General features: G+C 39.4%; 1 protein-coding gene across 7 annotated transcripts in view; it reads left to right on the top strand.

The window, feature by feature from the left end:
• The window catches only part of LOC143342394 (dystrophin, isoforms A/C/F/G/H), a 655,322-nt gene extending 637,796 nt beyond the window's left edge, over nt 1–17,526 (top strand). For 6 of the 7 annotated variants that reach the window (XM_076766217.1, XM_076766218.1, XM_076766213.1 and 3 more), the window contains 11 exons: nt 10,317–10,576; nt 11,403–11,561; nt 12,332–12,468; nt 13,025–13,229; nt 13,320–13,405; nt 13,482–13,809; nt 13,940–14,051; nt 14,146–14,784; nt 15,008–15,122; nt 15,486–15,593; nt 16,352–17,526. In XM_076766217.1, the coding sequence (XP_076622332.1) occupies nt 10,317–10,576; nt 11,403–11,561; nt 12,332–12,468; nt 13,025–13,229; nt 13,320–13,405; nt 13,482–13,809; nt 13,940–14,051; nt 14,146–14,784; nt 15,008–15,122; nt 15,486–15,593; nt 16,352–16,452 (2,250 nt within the window). In that variant the 3' untranslated portion in view covers nt 16,453–17,526. The remainder of the gene's footprint in view (nt 1–10,316; nt 10,577–11,402; nt 11,562–12,331; nt 12,469–13,024; nt 13,230–13,319; nt 13,406–13,481; nt 13,810–13,939; nt 14,052–14,145; nt 14,785–15,007; nt 15,123–15,485; nt 15,594–16,351) is intronic. The other variant, XM_076766216.1, reaches the window with a different exon arrangement.
• Nucleotides 17,527–22,834: the final 5,308 nt, after the last annotated feature.

Here is a 22,834-nt window from a genome sequence, read left to right as displayed (position 1 = left end):
GCTTTTTAACAAAAATATGAATTTCAGAGTACTGTGTTTCCGCGCGTTTTAATATCGTTTGACGACCACTGCCGGAATATTTGCCTCTTCCGCAACCGGCATTATCGTATTTCCTTTTTAACGTTATTGGTACATCGCGAATGCTTTTCGCGAATTTTCATCAGCGGTATGTTTCAAACTTCTCCAACCGTAACGCACTTAGATAGGTTAGTCTATACAGTATGTCGTGCAATTAATACAGATTATATCTTGAATTTGGTAAGAAGTGGAACAAAAATTGTAGCGGAAAAGGTTGAATATGGCACAGTAATACTTGCTTTTAAAGATTTCTGAGAAAACGTTTTACATTTAATGTGTCATATTTTCGAATGATTTATTCTTACAGGGTTCTAACGTATGTTTTGAAAATGAATTATTGCACGAATTTCAAATTTGATATTTTAACTTATCAATGGTTGAACTGTAAATGTATGTAATTACGATTAAACAAAATTGAAAAGTATTGATTATAGCGAACGTTAAGTGGTAGCTTCCAGGCGAAAGATAAATAGCTTGCCATGATGAAACGACGTCAAGATCACTCATAACTATATTACGTAAAGAAAATTCTTGAAAGAACGACAGCCTTTGAACGAGAAAAATTAAAAATTTTTAACTGAAATTGAAGAAAGTTTGCTTTGTAAAATGAAAACAGTAATTAGTAGTACAATAATTTTAGTGCCGGACATGACATAGATGGACAGATATATTTTTAATGCGCGTGTAAAATTTTTAACGAACAGCTTGGTTTACTGCTCGAGACTTTGTCAACACTAGGTAAAAAAAAGTCGTTCCGAGGAAAACTATTTTAAAGTTTCAGAAGTTGTAATTTTTTACCCGTTTACTGTTCTCTGCAAAAGGCTGTAACTTTGTTAAAACTTCGAATATCAACGTAAAATTTTAAGAGCACAATTTCGAAATCTTATGGTTTCAGAAATTTCAATTCATAAAAAAAGAACCAAGTGACCTGACAGGGTTTTAAGTGCTGTTTCTTTCACCTGTACAGCGTTCCCTTCGATGTAACTTTCTTAAATCGTCAAACTATCGCCAGAAAATTTGAAGAATGCAATCTCAAGATCTTAATCGAAATTCCAAATTCCCTTTATTACAAAGGCTAACTTTTCTCCTTGGAACAAAAATATTTTAAACAAATTGAAAATGAATAAAAATGGATGATAGACATGTTGTTCTAAGGTTTTTGGCTGCCAGTCACGATGATTCTAATTCCCGTCGAATAGTTGAGATACTTTCTCGACTCGAGCTATTTTTATCGTCTCGGCGTTTTCACGGGACCTTCCTCTAAAATCTTGAAGACGAACAGAACGCGAGACCTTTCGACTTGAAGATTCCTGGCACGCGTGTCGAGCGTCCAAGCCGGTCACGCTCGCGTCAAGCTTCGGACTTTGTTCGTTCAACTTCCGCGAACCAGTCGACTTCTGAGTATTTATTAGCCGTAAAATTGACGAACGACGCTCGTCAACGCTCCCGATCGATCCGTTCGCCGCGGGGTGAACTCGCCATATTAATGTATGCAAATAATTCCGATAAATCGTCGAACGATTATTCCGGCGAACGAATCATTTGTTACAGCGTCGCGCCCAACACCAAATTATACGCGCCGAACTTATCTGCGTGAACGGGTATAACGGATTTACCTACCGCCTATTATTTTCGCGAAAATATTCCCCTCTCAGAATGATTTATCGTTGCATTTGTCGCGTAAAACTCGGCGCGTTTACATATTTTAACGCGGTCGTTGCTCGATCTAGTTGAAAAACTCGAATCGCTTTTAATTTTCGAATTTGAACAGGTGGTCGATGCTTCGAACGTTTCGAATCTCGCGCTGCGAGCTTGGAGTCGTTTTTTTTTTTTTTTAAATGGCGACTCTTAATTGGAAATTGTCAAAAAGATAATCTACGTCCCTCGCTTTAAATATTATTGAACCATCGTTGATGTACCAGTAGTTTAATTTTTTCTAACAATTCTGTATTATTTACACCAACGATATTACCTACATCTAGAGATCAACTTTCAGATGTTTAAAGCAAATTATAGAAAATTATAGTGTAATATATTGCGTCCCGTTTGTTTCTTTTTTATTGGAACACTTTGGTGACGAACGCAACCAGCCATTTTCGCGTGGTTTCCGGCGAGCGCTACGGGTTCGACGACCCCCGCGTCACGGACTTGGCGCTAATTATAAAAATTCGAACGGTCTTAGCACTGGATAGTCGTGAGAAACGTCGTTTCATACGAGAAATCGATGTAACGCGGGTCAGAATCACAGAGAAGACGCCTAAGGTGAAGGTCTAGGGTACTTCGACGAGGCTACGAGGCCGGATTTATAATAGATGCACATGGCGTATTGCCAAGCGGCGAGGCGCCACAATATTGCCGCTTAGTCACCTCCGGACGGGTCTCCTCTTTGTCCTCGTACTCCGCGACGTAATAAATAACAGAAACGACCGCGGGAAAACTGAATATTTATGAGAGAATTCGGTGGTCGTCTCGGCCCATACACTTCTTCCGTTGTTCGTCGCGACTCGTTTTATTTTACCAACCTGATGCCAAAGTGTCACTTTGATGCTGCGTCACTTTGACAGGTATATTTATTTTGTCGTTAAAATACCGTCGTTTCGGATTAGCGATTCCATCGGAGTTTTTATAGGTGTTTTTGTCGTTATTCTGGGCTTTTTTCAAATACAATCCCTTCGTGGCTCCTGTATGTATTATACCGTGGATATTAAGATCATTTTTTTATGTCGTTCCTTATAACGACACGATATTGGTTTTTTAGACCAGAATACTTCGAATCGTACAAAGAGGGGACATTGAAATTTTAAAACAACTGTAGAAATAAATGTTTAACCACCGGTGCTCGGTGTGTTTCTTAAAATAATCTCGGAAGAACTTCCTCTGGTAGGAACAATGCGACAATAATTCTGTCCGTGCTTGACACGCATAATAAACGATGTCGACTTACGTCATTCATCGATGCAACAATGAATATTCAACAGTGCCACACCATGAGGAAGAACATTGAGTACATATACAAGCTTTTGGAACCATCGTATACACCATAAATAGGAGAGATTCTATTAGACTTCAGGAAATATCCAGGTGAAAATCTGTTTTAAATTTATATAGTGGGATGTCACGAATGGTTCTCGTTCGTACCTATTTTTAAAATTTCGCCACCGGCATCTAGCGTCGGCGTGAAAAGTTCGTCGCGACGAACGCGCGGTATTTCCTCCGGAATCTCTCTAAGAAAATTGCACGACGCGCTGCTAATTACCGAATGGACCATGGAACGGCAAACGGAGTATCGGACGGCGCCAGACAATTAGCTTAGTAAATTCCGCGAAGAAGTTCGCCAGGACGCGACACGGGGATGCGGCGGAGATAGAGGGGTACGAGAATACAGCCAGAGAGAGAGAGAAATGGAGAAGAGCGAAAGCACGGACCGAATTAACTTTAATTGCCCGGTTGGCTACATAATAAATGACATTGCAGACGACCAAGAGGAGGAAAAATTGTTTCGTCCTCCGCCTCCTCCGCCTCCTACGCCCCCACCTTTTGTCGCACTTTCGTCCGCCCTGTTTGTCGAAAAATTTTCGGAATATAGAAGCAAGTAGTTATATCATCCATTTTAGTCTGATCTATCGTCAATTGTTTTTGATAATAGTATAGAAGCATAAATACAAAAGTTTAAAATAAAGATACTAATAATCTTGGAAAAATGGTGGTGGAAGTTACTGAAAATACAATGTTAATATTTAAATTAGTTATGATATCCTTTTTAGTCTGATCTATCGTCAGTTGTTTTTGATAATAGTATAGAGGCATAAATACAAAAGTTTAAAATAAAGATACTAATAATCTTGGGAAAATGGTGGTGGAGGGTGCTGAAAATGCAAAGTTAATATTTGGATAAGATTTTGCGAATGTTAGAACAGTTTAAATTTTACTTGAGATGTTTAATACGAGCTTAGACCCGAGAATTTGTATTTGTATCATAGTGTAGCCTGGTTAGTTGCCAAGATGGCTTCCGTGCAAGAACGCAGATTGTAAGTACAACAGTGTGCTGTTGTGCAATGTCTGAGTGCAGAGAGTGTTAGGGCGTCAGAAGTTTGCAGAAGGACCGAGTATTCGATAAGGAATATCTGCAAAAAAGATTACACGAAGACAAGAATGAGGTACCAGACGTTCACTGCTCAGAGTTACCGGTGCAATGCTGATCTTGTGAGCAAACATTTATAAAACAAAAATTTTTCTGTAATTGTCGTCGTGGAAAACTAATATTCATATTCAAGCATTTTTGTTATTAATGATAGATCCTTCGCGATCAAAATAAGGAAAATACACATATAATTTCGAATATAACAATGGATAATTAATATTATAGGTACACAAATTCATTTGTATAATCAAGCATTTTAATGAAATTTGAAAGCAGCAGAATAATGATTCAAATCCCCAATTAATTTCACGTGGACCACGTCATATATCAATTTTATCATTCGTTTATTATTCGTGCTAACTTCTCTCTATGTCAATTTTCAAACGTGAAAGGTGAATGGCCTTGTTATTTTGTGTCGAGAGGTGCATAGAATTTGATCGTATTTGTATTGGAATGTTTCCATGGAATATATTTATATGGAAATTTATGTTATTAGGTTTGAAACAGCATTTCTATATACCTCGCCTCTTTGCACAATTGCGCAATAAAACGGTTACATAGAAATACAAAAAGTAAAATATGCTGGATCGCAAACAAATAATTCTTTGAAACTTTCGTGTTGCGGAAACAACTTTTCAGCCTCGAATTGTTCATTCAAAGAGTTCGTTCTTCGTTTATAAAGCCGGGCATATTTTACGGAAATTCTAAACCTGCAAAATAACGATTTAAACCTCCAATTAATTTCATTTGGATAAAATCATATTATAATTTAATGTTTGAAATTGGAATTGACATCTACACCATTAAAACAAAAAAGAAAACAATGTACAATTTCGGCGATAACAATTAATGTTTAATATATACAAACATTAATTTATATAACCGAAGATATTTTAATGAAATTACAAATTATCAAAATGATCATTTAAATCTCCAATTAATTTCGCCGGGAACACGCCATATTTCAATTTTAACGTTCGCCTCTCGTTCGTGCCGTAGTCTCGCGTGCAATCGAAAGATTCTCCCCGCGTCAGATGAGAACTGTTACAATCGAATTATCGCGGTTTTTGCTCGTTCCTGGTGCTCGATGCGTGCAACGACCATGATCGCGTGCGCACAAATAAATCCAGACCCATAACGAGATACGGTCACGATAACTTTTTCGCCCGTCGCGAGAAAGAACGGACCGAAACGGAACCGTAGAGTCCGCCACGGCGCTGAACCGTAGCCAGGGGTTGCAATTACGAGGTCGCTAAGCGCGCCGCTAATTAGGTTTATTGACACCTGCGGTTGGAACGGTGTCAGGGAAGAACGGTACGAGGACTGTCGTAACGGGACCAGCGAATGGGACTAAACAATTACAGCGCCTCGCTCCGAGAATCGTTCGGTGAATTTGCATGTGAATTTACCCGTACGTTGCTCCGATTAATTAGATCTCGGAGTATTTCGTTTAACGAGCCGAATACCAGGAACCCAGAAAAGCTAAATGTTCAGTAGATAACAGAAATACTTGGAATTATACTTTTGCTAACTGTAATTATAATTTCGTTAGAAATAGTATGATGAACACCTGAAGGTTGGGAAAAACATTTTTGTAATTTTATTTATATTAAGATCTTTCATTCATGGGACTTCCTGCACGAAAATTCTATTTCACATATTTAACGAGCCGAATACCAGGAACTCAGAAAAGCTGAATGTCCAATAGATAACATAAATACTTGGAATTGTACTCTTGCTAACCGTAATTATAATTTCGTTAGAAATAATATGACTAACACCTGAAGGTTGGGAAAAACATTTTTGTAATTTTATTTATATTAAGATCTTTATTCATGGGACTTCCTGCACGAAAATTCTATTTCACACATAAAAATTGTATCTCGAAAAGGTGGAATTTCCGGAGCTACGTTCGTACGAGTTTCTTTTTTTTATTCTCGTTTTTAAAGCATCCTGTGTTATTTGCGCGAACCCAGCGTTCCAGTTATCAGCGAATGACCATCCAGCGATTCTTCCAAGCGTGACAAACTCGGAAAAAGTGTATATTGTTTCGGTCGGTGAATACCCCATCGGGGCGCCAGTTGGGCAGCTTCGTTTTCCGTGTCGTCGACAACTCGAACTTACTTCCGGCATCGACTTCTCTTTTCGGCGCCTTTTTCTTCGCGTTTCGCTTTAAGAACGCGCGCGCTGGATGCCGAACAAGCGCCGCTTAAAAGTACTTTCACAGCGGGACGACTAATTAGAGCGATTTAACGACCGTCGTCGGCGTTTATTTGGAATGCAAATGCAGACTCTCCCGACCCTTTTCCACTGTTCGCTCCGGGTTTCCTTCATTCTCTCCTCGTTGCTCTTTCCGCACCGACCCTTTCTTCGTTCCGCGCTTTTCCGGCTTTTCCTTCGTCTAAGCCAGAGATTCTCAACGGGAGCCACTGCTCTTCTTCCTCTAAATGTTTTGGGAACCGCCAACGAAAGATGTGAAACGAGCAAACTCGTCTCTGCGCGAGAACTCCTCTTTGCAACCGTATCACCTTCTCGATAATTTAATTTAAAAATTCAATTATATTTCCAACCTTTTGTTAATTTTAGTGGAAAGGTATCAGAAGAAATTTGTTATAATGAAATGAAATTTACAACTTACATTGTTAATTTTATTACATTTTATAAGATTGATAGTTTTATGCAACAAACATTGGATAAATCTAAATTTAATGGATTCTGTTACTTTTCTTATCATTTTACTATCGACGTCAAGGAATCATTCAGCAGGTGTTTTTGATAAGAATACAATGCTGTGGGACAAATAATTTTATTCCGCTTCTTTTTTTCTTCTGAGAACTGAGAGACCACAATTTGAGAGACTCTGTGCTCTAAACTTCTCCTTCTTCATTCTCCTAACTTCGCCCTTCGTCTCTATACGTTCTGCCTATTGTGTTCGCCTTCTTCTGTTCCTTACTGTTCTCGTTTCCCTATTTTTCAACAGTTCTGCCCTGTACTTCCTTTCTCCCCTCCTTTCCAGCTTTCTCCACTTTATATTCATTACGTTCGGAATTCTTTGTTGTGCACTGGCCCTAAACATCGTATGTAAAAATACTGTACACTGGCATTTAAAAAAATCGAGATTTAAGAGAACGAGTAGATGATAAATTTATTTTCTCTTGCGATTCCATCGAGTGGAAAATTAACAACGAACAACCGTCTTAGGTAAATATGAATTCCGAGTCTTTAAATTTACTTACGGTAGTCGCAGGTGTAACTTCCGGAAGTCGTAACCGGCACATTCCCAGTGTGCTCACATTTCACGCACGAAACATTACACCCATTCTTCTCCTCTTTTGTCTTTGCTGATGTACGTTTTAGAAAAAGCACGCTGCAATCCTTCCCAGTGGGTTTTCTTTCAGGTTCCAAATTAGAAACGTGATATCAACACCTAAAATTTCGTGTTACATATTCTTGGCCAGCGATGCCAATCATTTTTATAATTCGACACTATTCGTAATAACTTCGTCAACCCTTAGTCCACATCAGCAGTTTCGATAGATCTTTTCGAGTTAATCACTTTCAGGTTCTTCGATGGAGACGTTTCCTCGTTCCTCCGACAACTACCAGGACACTTTATTTTATTGTAAATCCAATACCTTCCCTGTCGTAAATAAAATGTGAAAGGACCGCGCAAATGCGTCTGTACCGCTGCAATGGGTTTCTCCTCAACCGCAACTCCTCGTCCCGAGGTTTCAACCCTCGTTTTCTGTGTCGAGGTTTCGACCGCGAAAAGGCTGCGGCTTAACCAGGGAAACGAGAAACGCTCGATGGATGGGTGGAACGCTTGAATGGAAGGTAATCGAATGAATGGAAAGAGCGACTGGATGCTTTCGGGTCGTCAGACCGACCTGAAAGGGATGTTAGGTGTTGTTTAAGGGTTATTGTTACGCCCCCTTTTATCCTGCGAGCCTCACGAATTGGTTTCGCCGTTTCAGCGTTAAATGTAATTTATTGGAGTGGAAAAAAGACGCGTCATCTTGATGGCTGCTATAACCCTTTTACAGGGATTAACTAAAGTGTTGTCTCGAGGGCGTTAAGGATGAAATTTAATTCTCTGTCCTTGTCTCTGTATTTGTTTCAATAAATTCTGAAATTTATATTCACTCTACAACGTATCCAAACTAGTTTGTGTATACGTTTCTTGAACGCATAGTGAAATTAGAGGCGTTTACTGAGATAAATTCCCTATTCATTAGCTTGTATACTATCTAAATTGTGTTTAAACAGCACTTAGAAAGTTCAATGTGCGTGAATGGCCCTAATTAAAACTTGGACAACTTTCCGCGTGGACCGACAAAGGAATTGCACTCCATTTTCATGAGCAAATTTACTGTATCGAAAGAAAACGAATGGTTATGTTTTGCTAGAAGAGCTCGATGATTCGTTTCATTAAATAATAAAAGTAATCCTTAAATCCTTAAGTACATTTGAACTGAAATCATCTGTTCCAAATATGTTGTACTTCCTCTACGAATTTCTTGCAACAATTAACTTTTCTATTACCATAAAACTCTCGTACAATGGAGGTTTTACTACATTGTTTCTGTCAAAAGATCAGAGTCTTCCGTCGACCTAACGAAGCCAAGAAACCTTTTCACCGAGTTCAAAATATTCGCGGTTGCAATTTCTGCTGATTTTTAACAGCAATTATTCACTCTTGACTCGCATATGGCCATGCAAAACCCAGTAAACCATAAACGTGATTTTCGAGACCATAAACTCCTAGCCCGACAATTACGTTTGTAACTTTCTTTTCGGCCCACAAACGCTGCTCGCTCGTTAGTAGAGTAACACTATTTTCAGATACGGCCACGGAAGCAACCGAAGTAGAATGAGTTCATTGTCTTCGTAGAAATATCTCTTCCCTTTGAATGAACAGTCACTCTTTCGTAATGAACATAATTACACTCTTTCATTCCTGCTATAGCCATACGGTCACACATCCAAAATTATCGAATGAAATATTATCGTCACGTAAATTTTAATAATTATTTCCTTCCTGCACGTTGGTATAAATGATTTAGCTTGAAAAGGGATTAACAAATGGCGTGTCAAGTTTTATTAAAATTTCGTACAAGACCAGCGATTCGCTGTAATTTTTTCCATTTATATCGTCAAAATACATCGTTTGCATATACAATAAAGTTGAAATGATTTTTAATTGCAATTATCGAATGTTTTTTCACTCAAGAAATACAAATGTTATTCGTGTGTGTACAAAACGACACGCAACTAAAATAATAACGCTCAGGAGAAGAATGCAAATTAATGGAAACGTTATATATTGTTTCCGATTGAGTCCAACGCATATTTAAAGCAATATACAGCTTTAAATAATACGCAGAGGGAGAATGCTTGTTTTCTGGCAGAACAAAAAAGGAAGAATTAAATGTTTTAACGAGACCTAACAGCGACAATTTTGTTTTTTAAATTGCATTCTATAGATTTGCTTGCAAATGTGTGTCATTTCAGAATCTAACGTTCATAGTAATTATTCGAATCAAAAATGTTATTATTAAAATTTGATATAGAAAATTTAAGTGTCGCCTAACTGTAATTACTCAAAGTTCCACACTTGGAGCAGAATATATTGACCGCTCAGGGTCATTGAACGGCTATCCCCACCACCTTCCGTCTTTTCGTCCCGCCCACCATTTCGTTCGGAGGACAAAAGCAACACACATCTGCAAGCATACACTTTCATTTATCAAATAAAAGGGTAAAGCGGTACAATGAAGAACTGAGGCAAAAAGTAGTATTGTATTTATATCTATATACTAAAGTAAATATTGAGGAAAACCAGGGACCAAAAATAATTATCCAGAAAATGTATATCGACTCTCTAGAGACCCTGAATACCAGCTATTTTTATTTTAATATTGCCATTCAGAAGAAGGCTCGATAACTATCGTCGAAACGTCGAATGAATAACAAAGGATGAATATAAATTGTTCTTGGCCGCTCGTTTATTTCGATCGTTGGCGAAGAAAAAGAATATTAATTTGACCGTGTGCGGAGAAAAGTGAAATAAAATCGGATCGTTCGCGTCTGCTTGCAGAAAATATGTGTCTTCCAAAAGTTACTCGAGGATTTGTCGTCGCGGATGGCCGCCGCCGAGGCGATCCAGAGCGGCTGGCAAAATCCAAGCGACGCCAACGAGTCGACGGAATTGCTGGAGCAATTGCAGAAATTCGGCGAACGGCTGGTGCCCATTCAAAGGAACATCGAGGACGCGAACGATCAAGCGAGCGTCTTCGCCTCGAGCAGCGTCATCGTTTGTCATGCTTTGCTGGCGAAACTCGAAGATCTCAACACCAGGTACGTTCCACTGGAATTCCTCCGGCTGCTGCCTTTTCACGTCCGCGAGAACTGGAGATTTCCGGCGATAGAGCCAGGAACATTGCTTATTCGATGGAATTCAGCTTAGCGGAGAATAAGCCGCGCACACTTGAAAACGCAACATTAACCCTAGAAACACCACGACGCGAGAAGTCGCGTCAACCATTGCCACGATAGATATAAAGATACAATTCTGAAACACTTTAAGGCGGTTTATTTTTACAGTAAAATTGTAACATTTAAATTTTGAATTATTTATTATACGTGAGTAGAACTTTATTGACATTATTATTAGATTTCTTTTTAAATAAATAGCTTGCTCCTTCTCTGTTGCGTATCTATCAATAGTAATGTTTGGAAGACTCTGTTTAGCTTATTCTAGTCTAGTCTATTTTACTTCTTCCAAGTTGGTTCATTTATGCATTTAAATTTTGAATTATTTATTATATACGAATAGAATATTATTGAGACTATTGCCAGATTTGTTTTCAAATAGCTTGCTTCTTCTCTGCTGTGTATTTATCAATAGTAGCGTTTGGAAAAATTGTTTCTAATTAACCGAGTGACTAAAACAACGGTCACTTAAGAGACAGAAGACTTTGTTTAACCATCAGGTGATAATAACAAGTTAGAAAAGTTACCGTAAAACACTTTGTCATTTTTTTTTTTATTTACGTTGAATAGAGGCTATCCCGTTCTCGTGGATGACGTACTTATCGGTATCGCGGCGCTTATTTCTCGGTTTTCCCGAGCGTCATCCGAGCGAGAAGTCGCGAGACTGTAACTTTTTCACGTGTTTTCGCAGGTGGAAGGTGCTGCAAGTGGCGGTTGACGAGCGTTACAAGTTGCTAAGCGGATTTGGAAAGGATGGCAGCACTCCGGGTAGCCAGGCTTTTCTCGCGAGCAGCGTGGAACCACCATGGGAGAGAGCCCTCACACCCGCCAAAGTGCCTTACTATATCAAGTAATCGATCTTCCTTGCTCCAGCCAGTCGCCTTAAATTTACGACCGTTATCCCGCACCGGCGCGATCTTAACGCAAGCAAACGAATAATTGATGAGACGGTTGTGATCTGAGACAACAAGAAGTTTGCGGGAATTCGCGAGTAGCCCGGGATTTAACGTCCGAGAGCGAATATTTAATCGGACCGACGAAACGATAGAAATTCCAAATTAGATCCGGAACCGAGAGTCGAAAGGAATCTGAAATTTTAATATCTAACGCTATCTTTTATAGCCGATGTTCTACAATTTATTTCTACGTTCCTTATAATTTGATACCGTTCAACGAACGTTTATCCAGGCCATAAATTCTTCCGGATAGCGCGGTACACGCTTCGTTTAACCGAACACCTGATTGCACTTAAGAAAATCAAGTTTAAAGAAATCACCAATAACTGGTGATCCAACGATAGACCGAAGATAGACTCTACCAATGTTTTAAGCAATTCGATCGGCCGAGGATTAAAATCAATTTTACTTAAATTTTATCCGAACATTGCGAAATACTTCGACCGCCATCTTCGAATCCGCCGACCCGTGGATAAATACTCGAAACTTAGCTCGTGCCAAAAATCGTCCGGATTTAATAAAGATTAAATAAAGTTTCCAGCCCCTCGACTTTGCCAACTTCTATCCGCGGAATCCTTCCTGTTACAAAATTTCATTAATGTCTTAATCCGCCGCGTTCCGTCGGTTCGAGCGTTTCGTTCCCTAATCCCAGGTACGTTTTCAGCCATCAGTCGGAGACCACCCATTGGGATCATCCTAAGATGATAGAGCTGATGTCTTCTCTAGCAGACCTGAACGAAGTACGATTCTCCGCGTACAGGACCGCGATGAAGCTGCGCACCGTTCAGAAACGGCTGTGTCGTGAGTATTTCATTCGTTCGTTGACTTAGATGGGACTCGAACGGTCTTGCACCCAGCACGTTCATTAATCGCAGTAATTTTCTCGATTAATCACTTGGCCGACTGCGATGACGTACCGCGTCGTCGTCGATAGATCTGATCTTTCGCGTGGGTCTCTTTCGCTTCGCGAGTCGATGATCCTCGTTCTTCCGTGGTTGCATTCTCTGGTATTAGCTTTAACTTCGATGAAACGTTTTAATATCGCTTTTATTATAAACTGATTATTAGCTATCAGAGTCGAATGCAAAGGCAATTTCCTACTATTGTTTATTGAGAACAGTTTATTGGTATAAAAAGTACAGAGACTGCAACATTGTCAACGTTTTCTAGACCAAACCCATTAACTCATACTGTTTTATTAATAACGCCATTAGGTTATTCCATTAAGAAAATGTGATAATACCATTCCCTCCAATCCTAAAATCCAAGTGCTCATTGTCATCTGTATAATGGTTACAATTATTAATGAACCGTTCGTGCTTTCAGCCCTAAATCTTTTATCGGTTTCCCTTTGCAGTGGACATGTTGAGCCTCTCCACCGCGTTAGAGCAGTTCGATTCGCACGGGCTCCGAGCGCAGAACGACAAACTAATCGACATTCCCGACATGGTGACAGTCCTGACGTCTCTGTACGAAGTGATAACGGCTGACAATCCAACGCAGGTGTCTGTGCCGTTGTGCATCGATTTAGCCATCAACTGGCTCCTCAATGTATATGATAGGTAAGCCTGATCGACCATCGTTATCAGTACTTCCAATTGTCTAAGCATCTAAGATATCTCTACAGTTAACAATTCGTTTCTGCTTTTCAGTCAACGAACCGGTCAAATTCGCGTGCTTTCCTTCAAGGTTGGTTTGGTCTTGTTGTGCAAGGGTCACTTGGAAGAAAAGTATAGATGTAAGCTTCATCGATCCTCTGTTTTTGGTTTCGTACCCTTAACGCGAAATATATAACGCTGGTCGTTTTGTTCCAGATCTGTTCCGGCTGATCGCTGATCCGAATAGGTTGGTCGATCAACGTAAACTGGGTTTACTGTTGCACGACTGCATTCAAGTGCCCAGGCAGTTAGGCGAAGTGGCGGCCTTCGGAGGATCGAACATCGAGCCCAGTGTCCGCAGCTGCTTCGAAAAAGCCGGAAAGGACAAGAACGAAATAGAAGCCGTGCACTTTTTGAGCTGGTTGCAACAAGAGCCGCAGAGTATGGTCTGGCTGCCTGTGCTTCATAGACTCTCCGCGGCAGAGAGCGCTAAGCATCAAGCGAAATGTAACATATGCAAAGAATATCCCATCACTGGATTCAGGTACGATACAGTCCTCAAACGCAAATACTAAATTCAAAGCTTATTCTAGAATCTCTAGATCTCTCCTTATAAGAGTAGATATAGAAGATAGGACTATAAACTATAACTTTGCTCGTTCTTCGAATTTCAGATACCGTTGCTTGAAATGCTTCAACTTCGACATGTGCCAGACCTGCTTCTTCTCGGGTCGCAAAGCGAAGAACCATAAACTGACTCATCCGATGCAGGAGTACTGCACCGCGGTAAGCTACTCCATACGCTCGTATATCGTTTCGCGGAACAAAACGCCCAGTGTCTGTGACTCCTAGCAACAATATCTGTTTATTTATGCCGCAGACCACGTCTGGGGAGGACGTACGTGATTTCACGAGAGCGCTCCGGAACAAATTCAAGTCGAAAAGATACTTCAAGAAGCACCCAAGAGTTGGTTATTTGCCAGTGCAGACCGTGTTAGAGGGAGACGCGCTAGAGAGCCCTGCGCCCTCGCCGCAGCACAGTTCCCTGAGCCAGGACATGCATTCGCGATTGGAAATGTACGCCTCCCGACTGGCGGAGGTCGAGCTGTCTCGCACGAGGAGCAACTCGACGCCGGACAGCGACGACGAGCATCAGCTGATAGCCCATTATTGTCAGAGTTTGAACGGCAGCGATAACGTGAACGTGCCGAGAAGCCCGGTTCAAGTAATGGCCGCGATTGACGCTGAGCAAAGGGAGGAGCTCGAGGCGATGATACGCGAGCTCGAAGAGGAGAACGCGACTCTCCAAGCGGAGTACGAACGATTGCGCTCGAAACAGACGCCGGGATCCACGCCCGAAGACGGGCATGGCAACAGACAACCGGACTGCAACATGATAGCCGAAGCGAAAATGTTAAGACAGCACAAAGGAAGATTAGAAGCGCGCATGCAGATACTGGAGGATCATAATCGTCAGCTAGAAGCGCAGCTGCAAAGACTCAGACAACTGTTGGACGATGTAAGTTCAAATTATACGCATTCAACGTTTATACGCTGCTCGAGGTGATTCAGAGAGCCTCTATCTTGAAATGTCTAAAGCCTTAGATTATAAATTAAGAGACCAGTTTCATCTCTCGAGTCATGCTTGAAGGAGTAGTAAAGGAATTATTTTGAGCAGCGTATCGAACGCTTCAAGGTCGATTCTTAAGACTTTTTGCAACAACATTCGCTGCTTGTTGCAGCCGAATGCTTCATCGCCGTCGAAAACGGGCACGTTGCAGACGCGAAGCGTCACGGCGTCCCAATTGGCGACCGATTCTCCAGCGAAAATGAACGGCCACTATCACGATTCTCCGGGTACGTAACACATCGTTGACTAATTTTGGGACCTCCTGAGCGGTAACGTTTGATTTTAAATACAATTAGTTCATCAAAGTCCTATCGTTGCTCAATAATCATCTCCGCAAACTCGAGTCCTCGTTCCCCATCAGTACTTAATCGACTTTAACATCCATCGCGCGTAGTTCAAATATTTTTTCTCGGTACACATCGCGGAAGGTGTGCGAACAATTGTCAACGTAGACGTAGTTAATCGAATCGGTCAGAATAGCTGGACGTAAGGTATTTCTGTCGCCGCTATACTAACTGCATATTAATGCGCGTTTCACATAGTGCCAAAGATATTAGCATAAGCTTATTGGTATGGGTGTATGGACATAGGTGGTGGAGGCTCGAACGAGGGAAGAGTGAGCAGTTTAGAGAGGCCGCCACCGCCACCGCATTCTCACAGCGTTGCCCATAATGTGGGTAATCTCTTACACATGGCAGGTTCGTTCCTCCTTAGTGTACTACCTACACAATCGTGTAATCATTTATGTAGTGTAATAAACTGCTGTGTCGAACGTTTTATGCACGACCCATTTCTGCTTAACAATAACAATGCTTTCCTGTTTTTTTTCACGCCACAGGATGGATGTAAGGTGAGACTATCAACGCTTCTTTTCCAGCTGGATCTTCTATCCGCGCAACTCTGTCAAACATGTTTAACCTTGTCGAATCGAGAATCGTTTATTGTTTAATACTGTCGTATATATTCGTTGCACAGCGATGCCTTGAAAATTGACCGGTTGTTAAATGCAATATGTTTATGTTTTTAAATCTATCTTACTCTAAAAAAAACACATCTACCTAGGTCGACCAATATCCAAGGCCCCACTATATTTTAAACTCGTTCAATCGCTGATAAACAAACCGAATATTAGTAGAAAGACTCTAATAATCTTTCATCGAACCATAGACTATATACGACGAGTTGTATTCAAATTACGTTCTCGTTCTCTTGTTTGCTCGTTGCTTTTTGTCTCTGCGTATGTACAATCAGGAGTCCGTAACTGAAGTCTTCGCCCGCACTAGGAACTCTTCTCGTCATTCGTGTATGCGTGCATGTGGTCTAATGAATATAAATGGCTAAATGTGAATAATCGTACATATGTGTATTCGATGATAAAGCGATTTTCGATCGTGCAGAAACGCAGGTCACCGACCCGACTCGGGCGGAAACGGTGTAACGTACATTTTTCTTTTAGGAGACTTAGGAAAAGCTGTCGGCGAACTGGTGACAGTGATGACCAGCGAGGACTCGTCGAAAGCAAACGGACAAAGGGCGCCACCGCCGGCTTTTAAGTAACGACTTATACGACTACGTTCGAGAACATTGAACGTCCGAACGATTAACGACAATGCGTCAAGCAGAAAAAAATCAATTCGATCGATCCGTACATTGTACGGGGATCTACGAAACATTAATCTTAATCAACGACCAATAAGAAGCCTGGCTCTAAACATCATATCAGAGAAATGATATATCGCGCAAATGCAGGGTCAGGGGAGCCGTCATAGTGGTTTTGGGTATTTTATAAGTTTTGATATACACCGTTGTATAGCTAAATTATATTAATAAGACAATTTATGGTTTGGCTTTGGCGGTCCCCTGAGAGTAACTTTACTACATATTGACACGTCATATCATGAAACTAATCGTACGAGAAAAAAAAAAATCAGTTGTTATATGCTTGCTAGTTAAACTATACGAGAAGAAGATGACGACGAAGAAGATGAAGAAGCAAATGAAAATGAATATAATGATTATAAAGAATTACATGAAAGGAAATATCATTAACAATGCATGCAAAAGCAATGTATCAAATCACGTAATCTATTATAGATCGTAGGTTATATTAACATACCCATTCTGTTCACTGCCACGGGCTCTTCCTCGACATCAATACATAACACGATGTACATGTTGTGATTCTAGACAACATATAAAAAGGAAACGGGAAATATAAAAGGAAATCCATATACCTGACATCTTTCCGTGACTTTTGCAATCCTGTATTTTACATCTACACGTACCTACACACGCATGCATGGACACACCAACAAACAAACACGGAACAAATACATATCGTTATACACGCGGGCGCGCTTACGTATACATATACATATATACATACATACGTTATCACACGTACACTGGGGACTTTTTGTAATCGATAATAAAGCAAAGCAATGTGCATTATGACTTTCAAATTTATTTTTTATCCGGTTACAATCGTTTTTTCATATTTTTAAATGGACTTTAGATGGCAATGTCTCATATTTAAGTCTGCCGGATGTTACTTATATTTAAGAGTATATCGATAAGTATCTAATTTACAAACTGTAGGCTGTATTCTGATATGTAATAAAGTTGTCTAGAAAATAATCTCTTTGTTCCAGGTTTCTCTACCGCGATACCAATTGTTCTTTTGTCGCGTTGATAAACAACATTTTCTTTTTATCGCGGTAATTCGGTAAATAATCATTCGAACGAAATAGATTGATCGATGAGCTCTCGCGAAACCAAATTCCTCCGTCAGAAGACCATCCAGGTTGCAAGGACGTTACCTTGACCGGTTTTAATTCGATCCGGTTTTAATCATCCTTCGATGGAAACGGTAAGTGAATTGACGAGGAAGAAAAAATCGAGTGATCAGCCGCGATTGTTTTTGAAACGAGCGAAACACAGTTTTATAAAATATCGAAAGTCGATACTATCGTTGAAATAATACTACGGTAAACTTATTTTATCGTTGCCACAAAAAAAAATTAAAAGTATCGGGTGAATCATAATCTAACTAAAGAGAATAAATACTCGTGTCGATCACAAGGAACATTCCATCGTCTCAAATTCCACAAATGTCATCAACATTTTCTAATCAGATTACACGGTATTTTAAGATACTTTACGCTTATTCGACGAAATTGAAAACATAAAAAATGACGCGAGTTAAGCAAAAGCAACGGGTACGAGGAACATCAAAATGATAAAGTCTATCGCGGAAATGAAAGATAAAAAAATTATTCAATTTTCGAGAGAGATTTTAATGAAACTTTGCACGTGGATAAAAATTGTCAAAATATTCGACGTGTATTTTTTTCAATTTGTTTCATTTCTAAGGTGTAAATCCACCCTTCGAATTAAGGACCTTGACATTTATTAAGTCGAGCAACTCGAAAACAAATAGAAACAAGAAATAATGTTCCTAATATAAATATGTAAAAATATCCAGGAGAAAATTGGAGCTCGCTGCTTTTGTATAGCCTGTACACAAATTTTTCCCCCTTCAACCAAGAACGGAAATAATTAAAATGGAGATTGCATGGTAAGAAAATCGAACTCGCCAAATTAGCAAAACTTTCGAAAATACTCGAGGGGAGGTCCTTGCACTTAACGCCCGTTTGCGTGCGGCAAATAGCGTGATCAGGAGACGCGTGTTCGTCGCACGCGTACAAGAGCAAGATGGACTCTCGTACCTGGCGTATGTGGCCTCGACCTTGGTGCATTGCACGACTGTACTGTGCATCGTCCCACGCAGTGGCGTAACGCCCAAGTGGTATTCGAATTTTTTGCTCGACCGGGTACCCACGCAGACAAACGCGTACAAATATTTCTACATTAATAGTAATACTACTAATAACAATACTAATCGTATTAACGCATTAGCCACCAGTAACGAGAATTCTCGTTGTCATAAAACGTACGTGGGCGACCGGAAACGAGTTTAATTAACAATATAGAGTACAGAGCTCACATTTTATTTTTTTTAAATTCCTTTTTAATCTTTTTTTTCTTGGTTTGAATGTATATTTTGTAATAGAACCGTGTAGTAAACTATTTTAAGAAATAATATCTAATTTCGTATTCGTGTACATATTCACGTTGACAAGATTGTAATAGAGAAATGGTTGGTAACTTCCGAACCGGAAATGGAGGGGTCCTATAACGTCGAAGAAGCATAACTTCGAGCCAAGACCTTCCAAATGATACGTGTTCAATTTATAAAATGGAAATATGGATATTCTATACTTTTTCGTCAGCATGTATGCACGGAGAGCACACACATCGAGCATATGATAAAGCAGTGTCATTGGCCAATGATTTGTTCGACGATGACAAGTGGTATGGTTCTATCAATTGATCCAAAGTGTCTACAGCACTTATAGTAAGTGCAATTATTTATAGTTTCGTCCAGTCAGGTAGAAAGCTTTTTATTAACGGGGCAATGTTTTTTTTTTTAGCAAAATGTAAGACTATTGTCATTTGTAAAATTGAAAAGAAAGTTGAATGTAAACAATCACCTGATTTTTATCAAAGTTCCAGTGTTACCATTTTTTCTAAGTCAAATCGTACGTTTCAAGAGGTGCTAGTAAGTCACTTAGAAACGAGAACTCCGTATTCCGCGCGCGAGACGTGTTTTCAAAGATTATACATTCGCTTGGACTTCGAATACAGCCGATTGAGTCATCAATACGTGACAAGTATACGAAAATACGTAAGCAGAAATTTTAGCGTACGCTAAGACCGCCGAAGGTCGATCGTAATCGCGTCCTATTATGGCACGTTTCATTGAACGTTCTTACACGATAACCAAATGAAAAGTGCTCTACAATTTCGAAACAATTCGTCCGTAAAAGCATCGGTGGTCCAACGTGTTTATAACGATACTAGTAATTAAGGTTTTACATTAGAATTTTTTAAAAATTTTACGTAAATACTCGCGTTGAAATAAACTTGATTTAGTACGTGAATTATTTAGATTTGAAATTTTAAACTTGATTAAAGCTTTATAACATGCAAGTTTACTTTGACAAAAAAGCCTTTCGTTAAAGCCTTGCAGCCTACTGTATAGCTACTATTTCCATAAATTAAGTATCCTATACTTTTCGTCGAAATATAAAGAACAACTAAATAAAATTTGGTTTCAATTGAACAAAAATTGAAGAAGCGGCAAAGAAGTCACAAACACACAGAATTTAATTAATCGTGTCCATGCTTTTGTTTGGAAGGTTTGTAAAATGTACGTGATGATTTTTGTACGATCATCGAATATATTTCCACTTTCTGAATGTAAACAGTAGCATAGAGCTTTACATACGCTCCTTCAAACCTGTGCCTCTCGAGTAGAGCTCGTTATTAAGTGAATTCCGTGCATTCCCCGTGTTACGACGATGCTTTTCTCACGGGGCACTGAACGTCCTTAGTATACAGTATAGTTACTGGTAAACCGACGTGCAATCGCAGCGTTCAGTTGGCTCAGGAAATATCTAGGGCACGATTCGTGGTATGTATCTAGACAGATCAGAGTCAAATCTTTCACCCTGAGTAAAACTGAGATCAAACGTATATACCGTCGATATCAAGTTTTAATTCTCTAAACTCATTTGCAAAAATTCTCGCTGGGTCATGGAACCTCCGACAGATACAGACTACACATATCCTTCGACCATTTTTATCCTGACCGCTTTCTCGAGTCCCTCTGTTGCTTTAGGACGCTACGACGAGAACTCGTTTTGGAAACAGAACTGGCAATAGGACGATGAAGAATTTGTCTTGTGTGCATTTCACCGCGTTTATTCCACTCGAATAAATTCGAAATTTCCATGATCACCAATTTTCCTATACTTTCTTCGTTCCCTTTCGATATTTTTCCACGTTTTTATTCTGCGACTAGTATTCTTCGGAACAAATAAGCATGTTGGAATGTACTACATAATTAATGAAATAAAATAAACGGTGTACTGATTTATTTTCTCCGTAATACCATATTTTAATGATCCTTTGAATTGTAAAGCCCTCCCCCATTTAGGGGTTGTGCTCTTTGGTTTGGAAAATTCTGGTTCATACAAAAATAAATTTGGTCTCATGAAATATTGTAATAACGATAATATTGTCGTGTCTACACCAGTCTACATCTGGAGTTGACGTCATCGGTATACACAAATCAAGCGAACGCTAGTCACATGGCTCAAAGTTAACAAAGCGGCGGTTGTAAAAGAAGCAAGCCCTCGAAATACTCGACTACCGTACACGAGTATAAAATTAATATCGGTAATTACGGTGATGACATTGTTAGTAATTTCTTCAAACTGAAGTATCGAAAAGAATTATGCAATCATCCTCTTTCGTGACAAAAGTAGGTTTATTGGAGTCTATTGGTGAAAATTTAACACAGATCATTTTTTACAAGCTTTAATTTATGAAAAATAAATTCTTTTTTCATATAAAACACGGTACACTTTACAATAAAATACAAAAATATGCAATAACCGATTTCTCTGCATAGAGAAAATATTTTCTCCTAGGCCCCCAGGAAATGAAATTAGACTCTCGAGTATAAAAGAACACTCAGGTCTCAAGAGATTCACGCAAATACAAAATCATTGTTACTATTAGACGAACCATTTTCATCCGGAATAAAACTCGCTCAACATGTGAACTCTTCGCGGGAACCGCAATGTCAATAGCAACGGTAAATAGCGTATAATTGGACTAAAGAACAATGGAAAACTGTACTTTAGACTAGACAGACGAAACGGAATTCTAGATTTCTAATCTCCCAAAAGCAGAGGCTCTATCGATGACTTACAACAAACAGACTCTATATCCAGTACTAGCTGTAATCTTGTATATATAAGATAATAATATCGATGTTAGTTATTTAATTTTAAACTATCATCGACTCGTATATATAGTGATTCGTCAAAAGTACTCAGAAAATGGACGTAACGATTTGAACTCGATCTAAGGAAACTTGTTTCCTTCTCATGTTTTGTTCTTCCTCTGATTCCTTTTTTATAATGAATGAAAGTTCGAGTTATTTTGTACTCATTTATATCATTTAGACCCCATCTACGTTCCCTATTCTTTCTAACTATATGTATGTATTCTGGGTGTTCGGCCACCCTTGTGAAAAATTGTAATGGGAGATTCTAGATGCCAAAATAGGACGAAAATCAAGAATTCCAATTTGTTGATGGAGGCTTCGTTAAAAAGTTATTAACGTTTAAAGTTCCGCCCGTACTGAATTTTTTTCTAGAAAGTGGGTAGGACTTCAGGGGTATGTCTATTCACCAAAAACGATTGTAATCAACCCCCACAACCAAAAATAATTTTTTCAGAATGATTTGAAATTTTTTAGTTTAATTTTTTAATAACTTTTTAATGAAGCCTCAGTCAAGAAATTGATATTCTTGATTTTCGTCTTATTTTGGCCTCTAGAATCTCCCATTAATTATTTTACTTAATGTCGATTTTTACCAAATTGGTAAATCAAGATGAACTTTCCTTTAAAGCATTTAAAAACTAATGGACTAATGGAGGATCACATAAAGTTTCAAATAATTAATTGACATACATTGTACAATTATTATAAACTTGCAGAGGCCCGCAGCGGCCCCAATAATCCGCTTAAGGGTTGAAATAAGAATATCATTCATAAATTTTTTATTTGGTGTACACGATGGCAAACTTTTTGCCAGGGGGTGGTAACGGCGAAGTTTTTCGAACGCGGCATAAAAGCAGCTTCAGGAATTCGTCGGACGCCATATGACGTCATTCTCGTGCCAGACTGGAGAACGGAGGTCACGTGTCACGGCGTCAGACGAAAACTCGATACCCGTCCAGCATCGCGGCGACCAATAAGCGACCACAGGATTCTCTCCAGCGAGGCGCGCGTTCGCCGGTA

Source organism: Colletes latitarsis, chromosome 6 (genome assembly GCF_051014445.1).
Source record: "Colletes latitarsis isolate SP2378_abdomen chromosome 6, iyColLati1, whole genome shotgun sequence".
NCBI lineage: Eukaryota > Metazoa > Arthropoda > Insecta > Hymenoptera > Colletidae > Colletes > Colletes latitarsis.
Note: the sequence above shows the minus strand (reverse complement) of the source record. Positions and strands in the feature narration are given on the sequence as shown.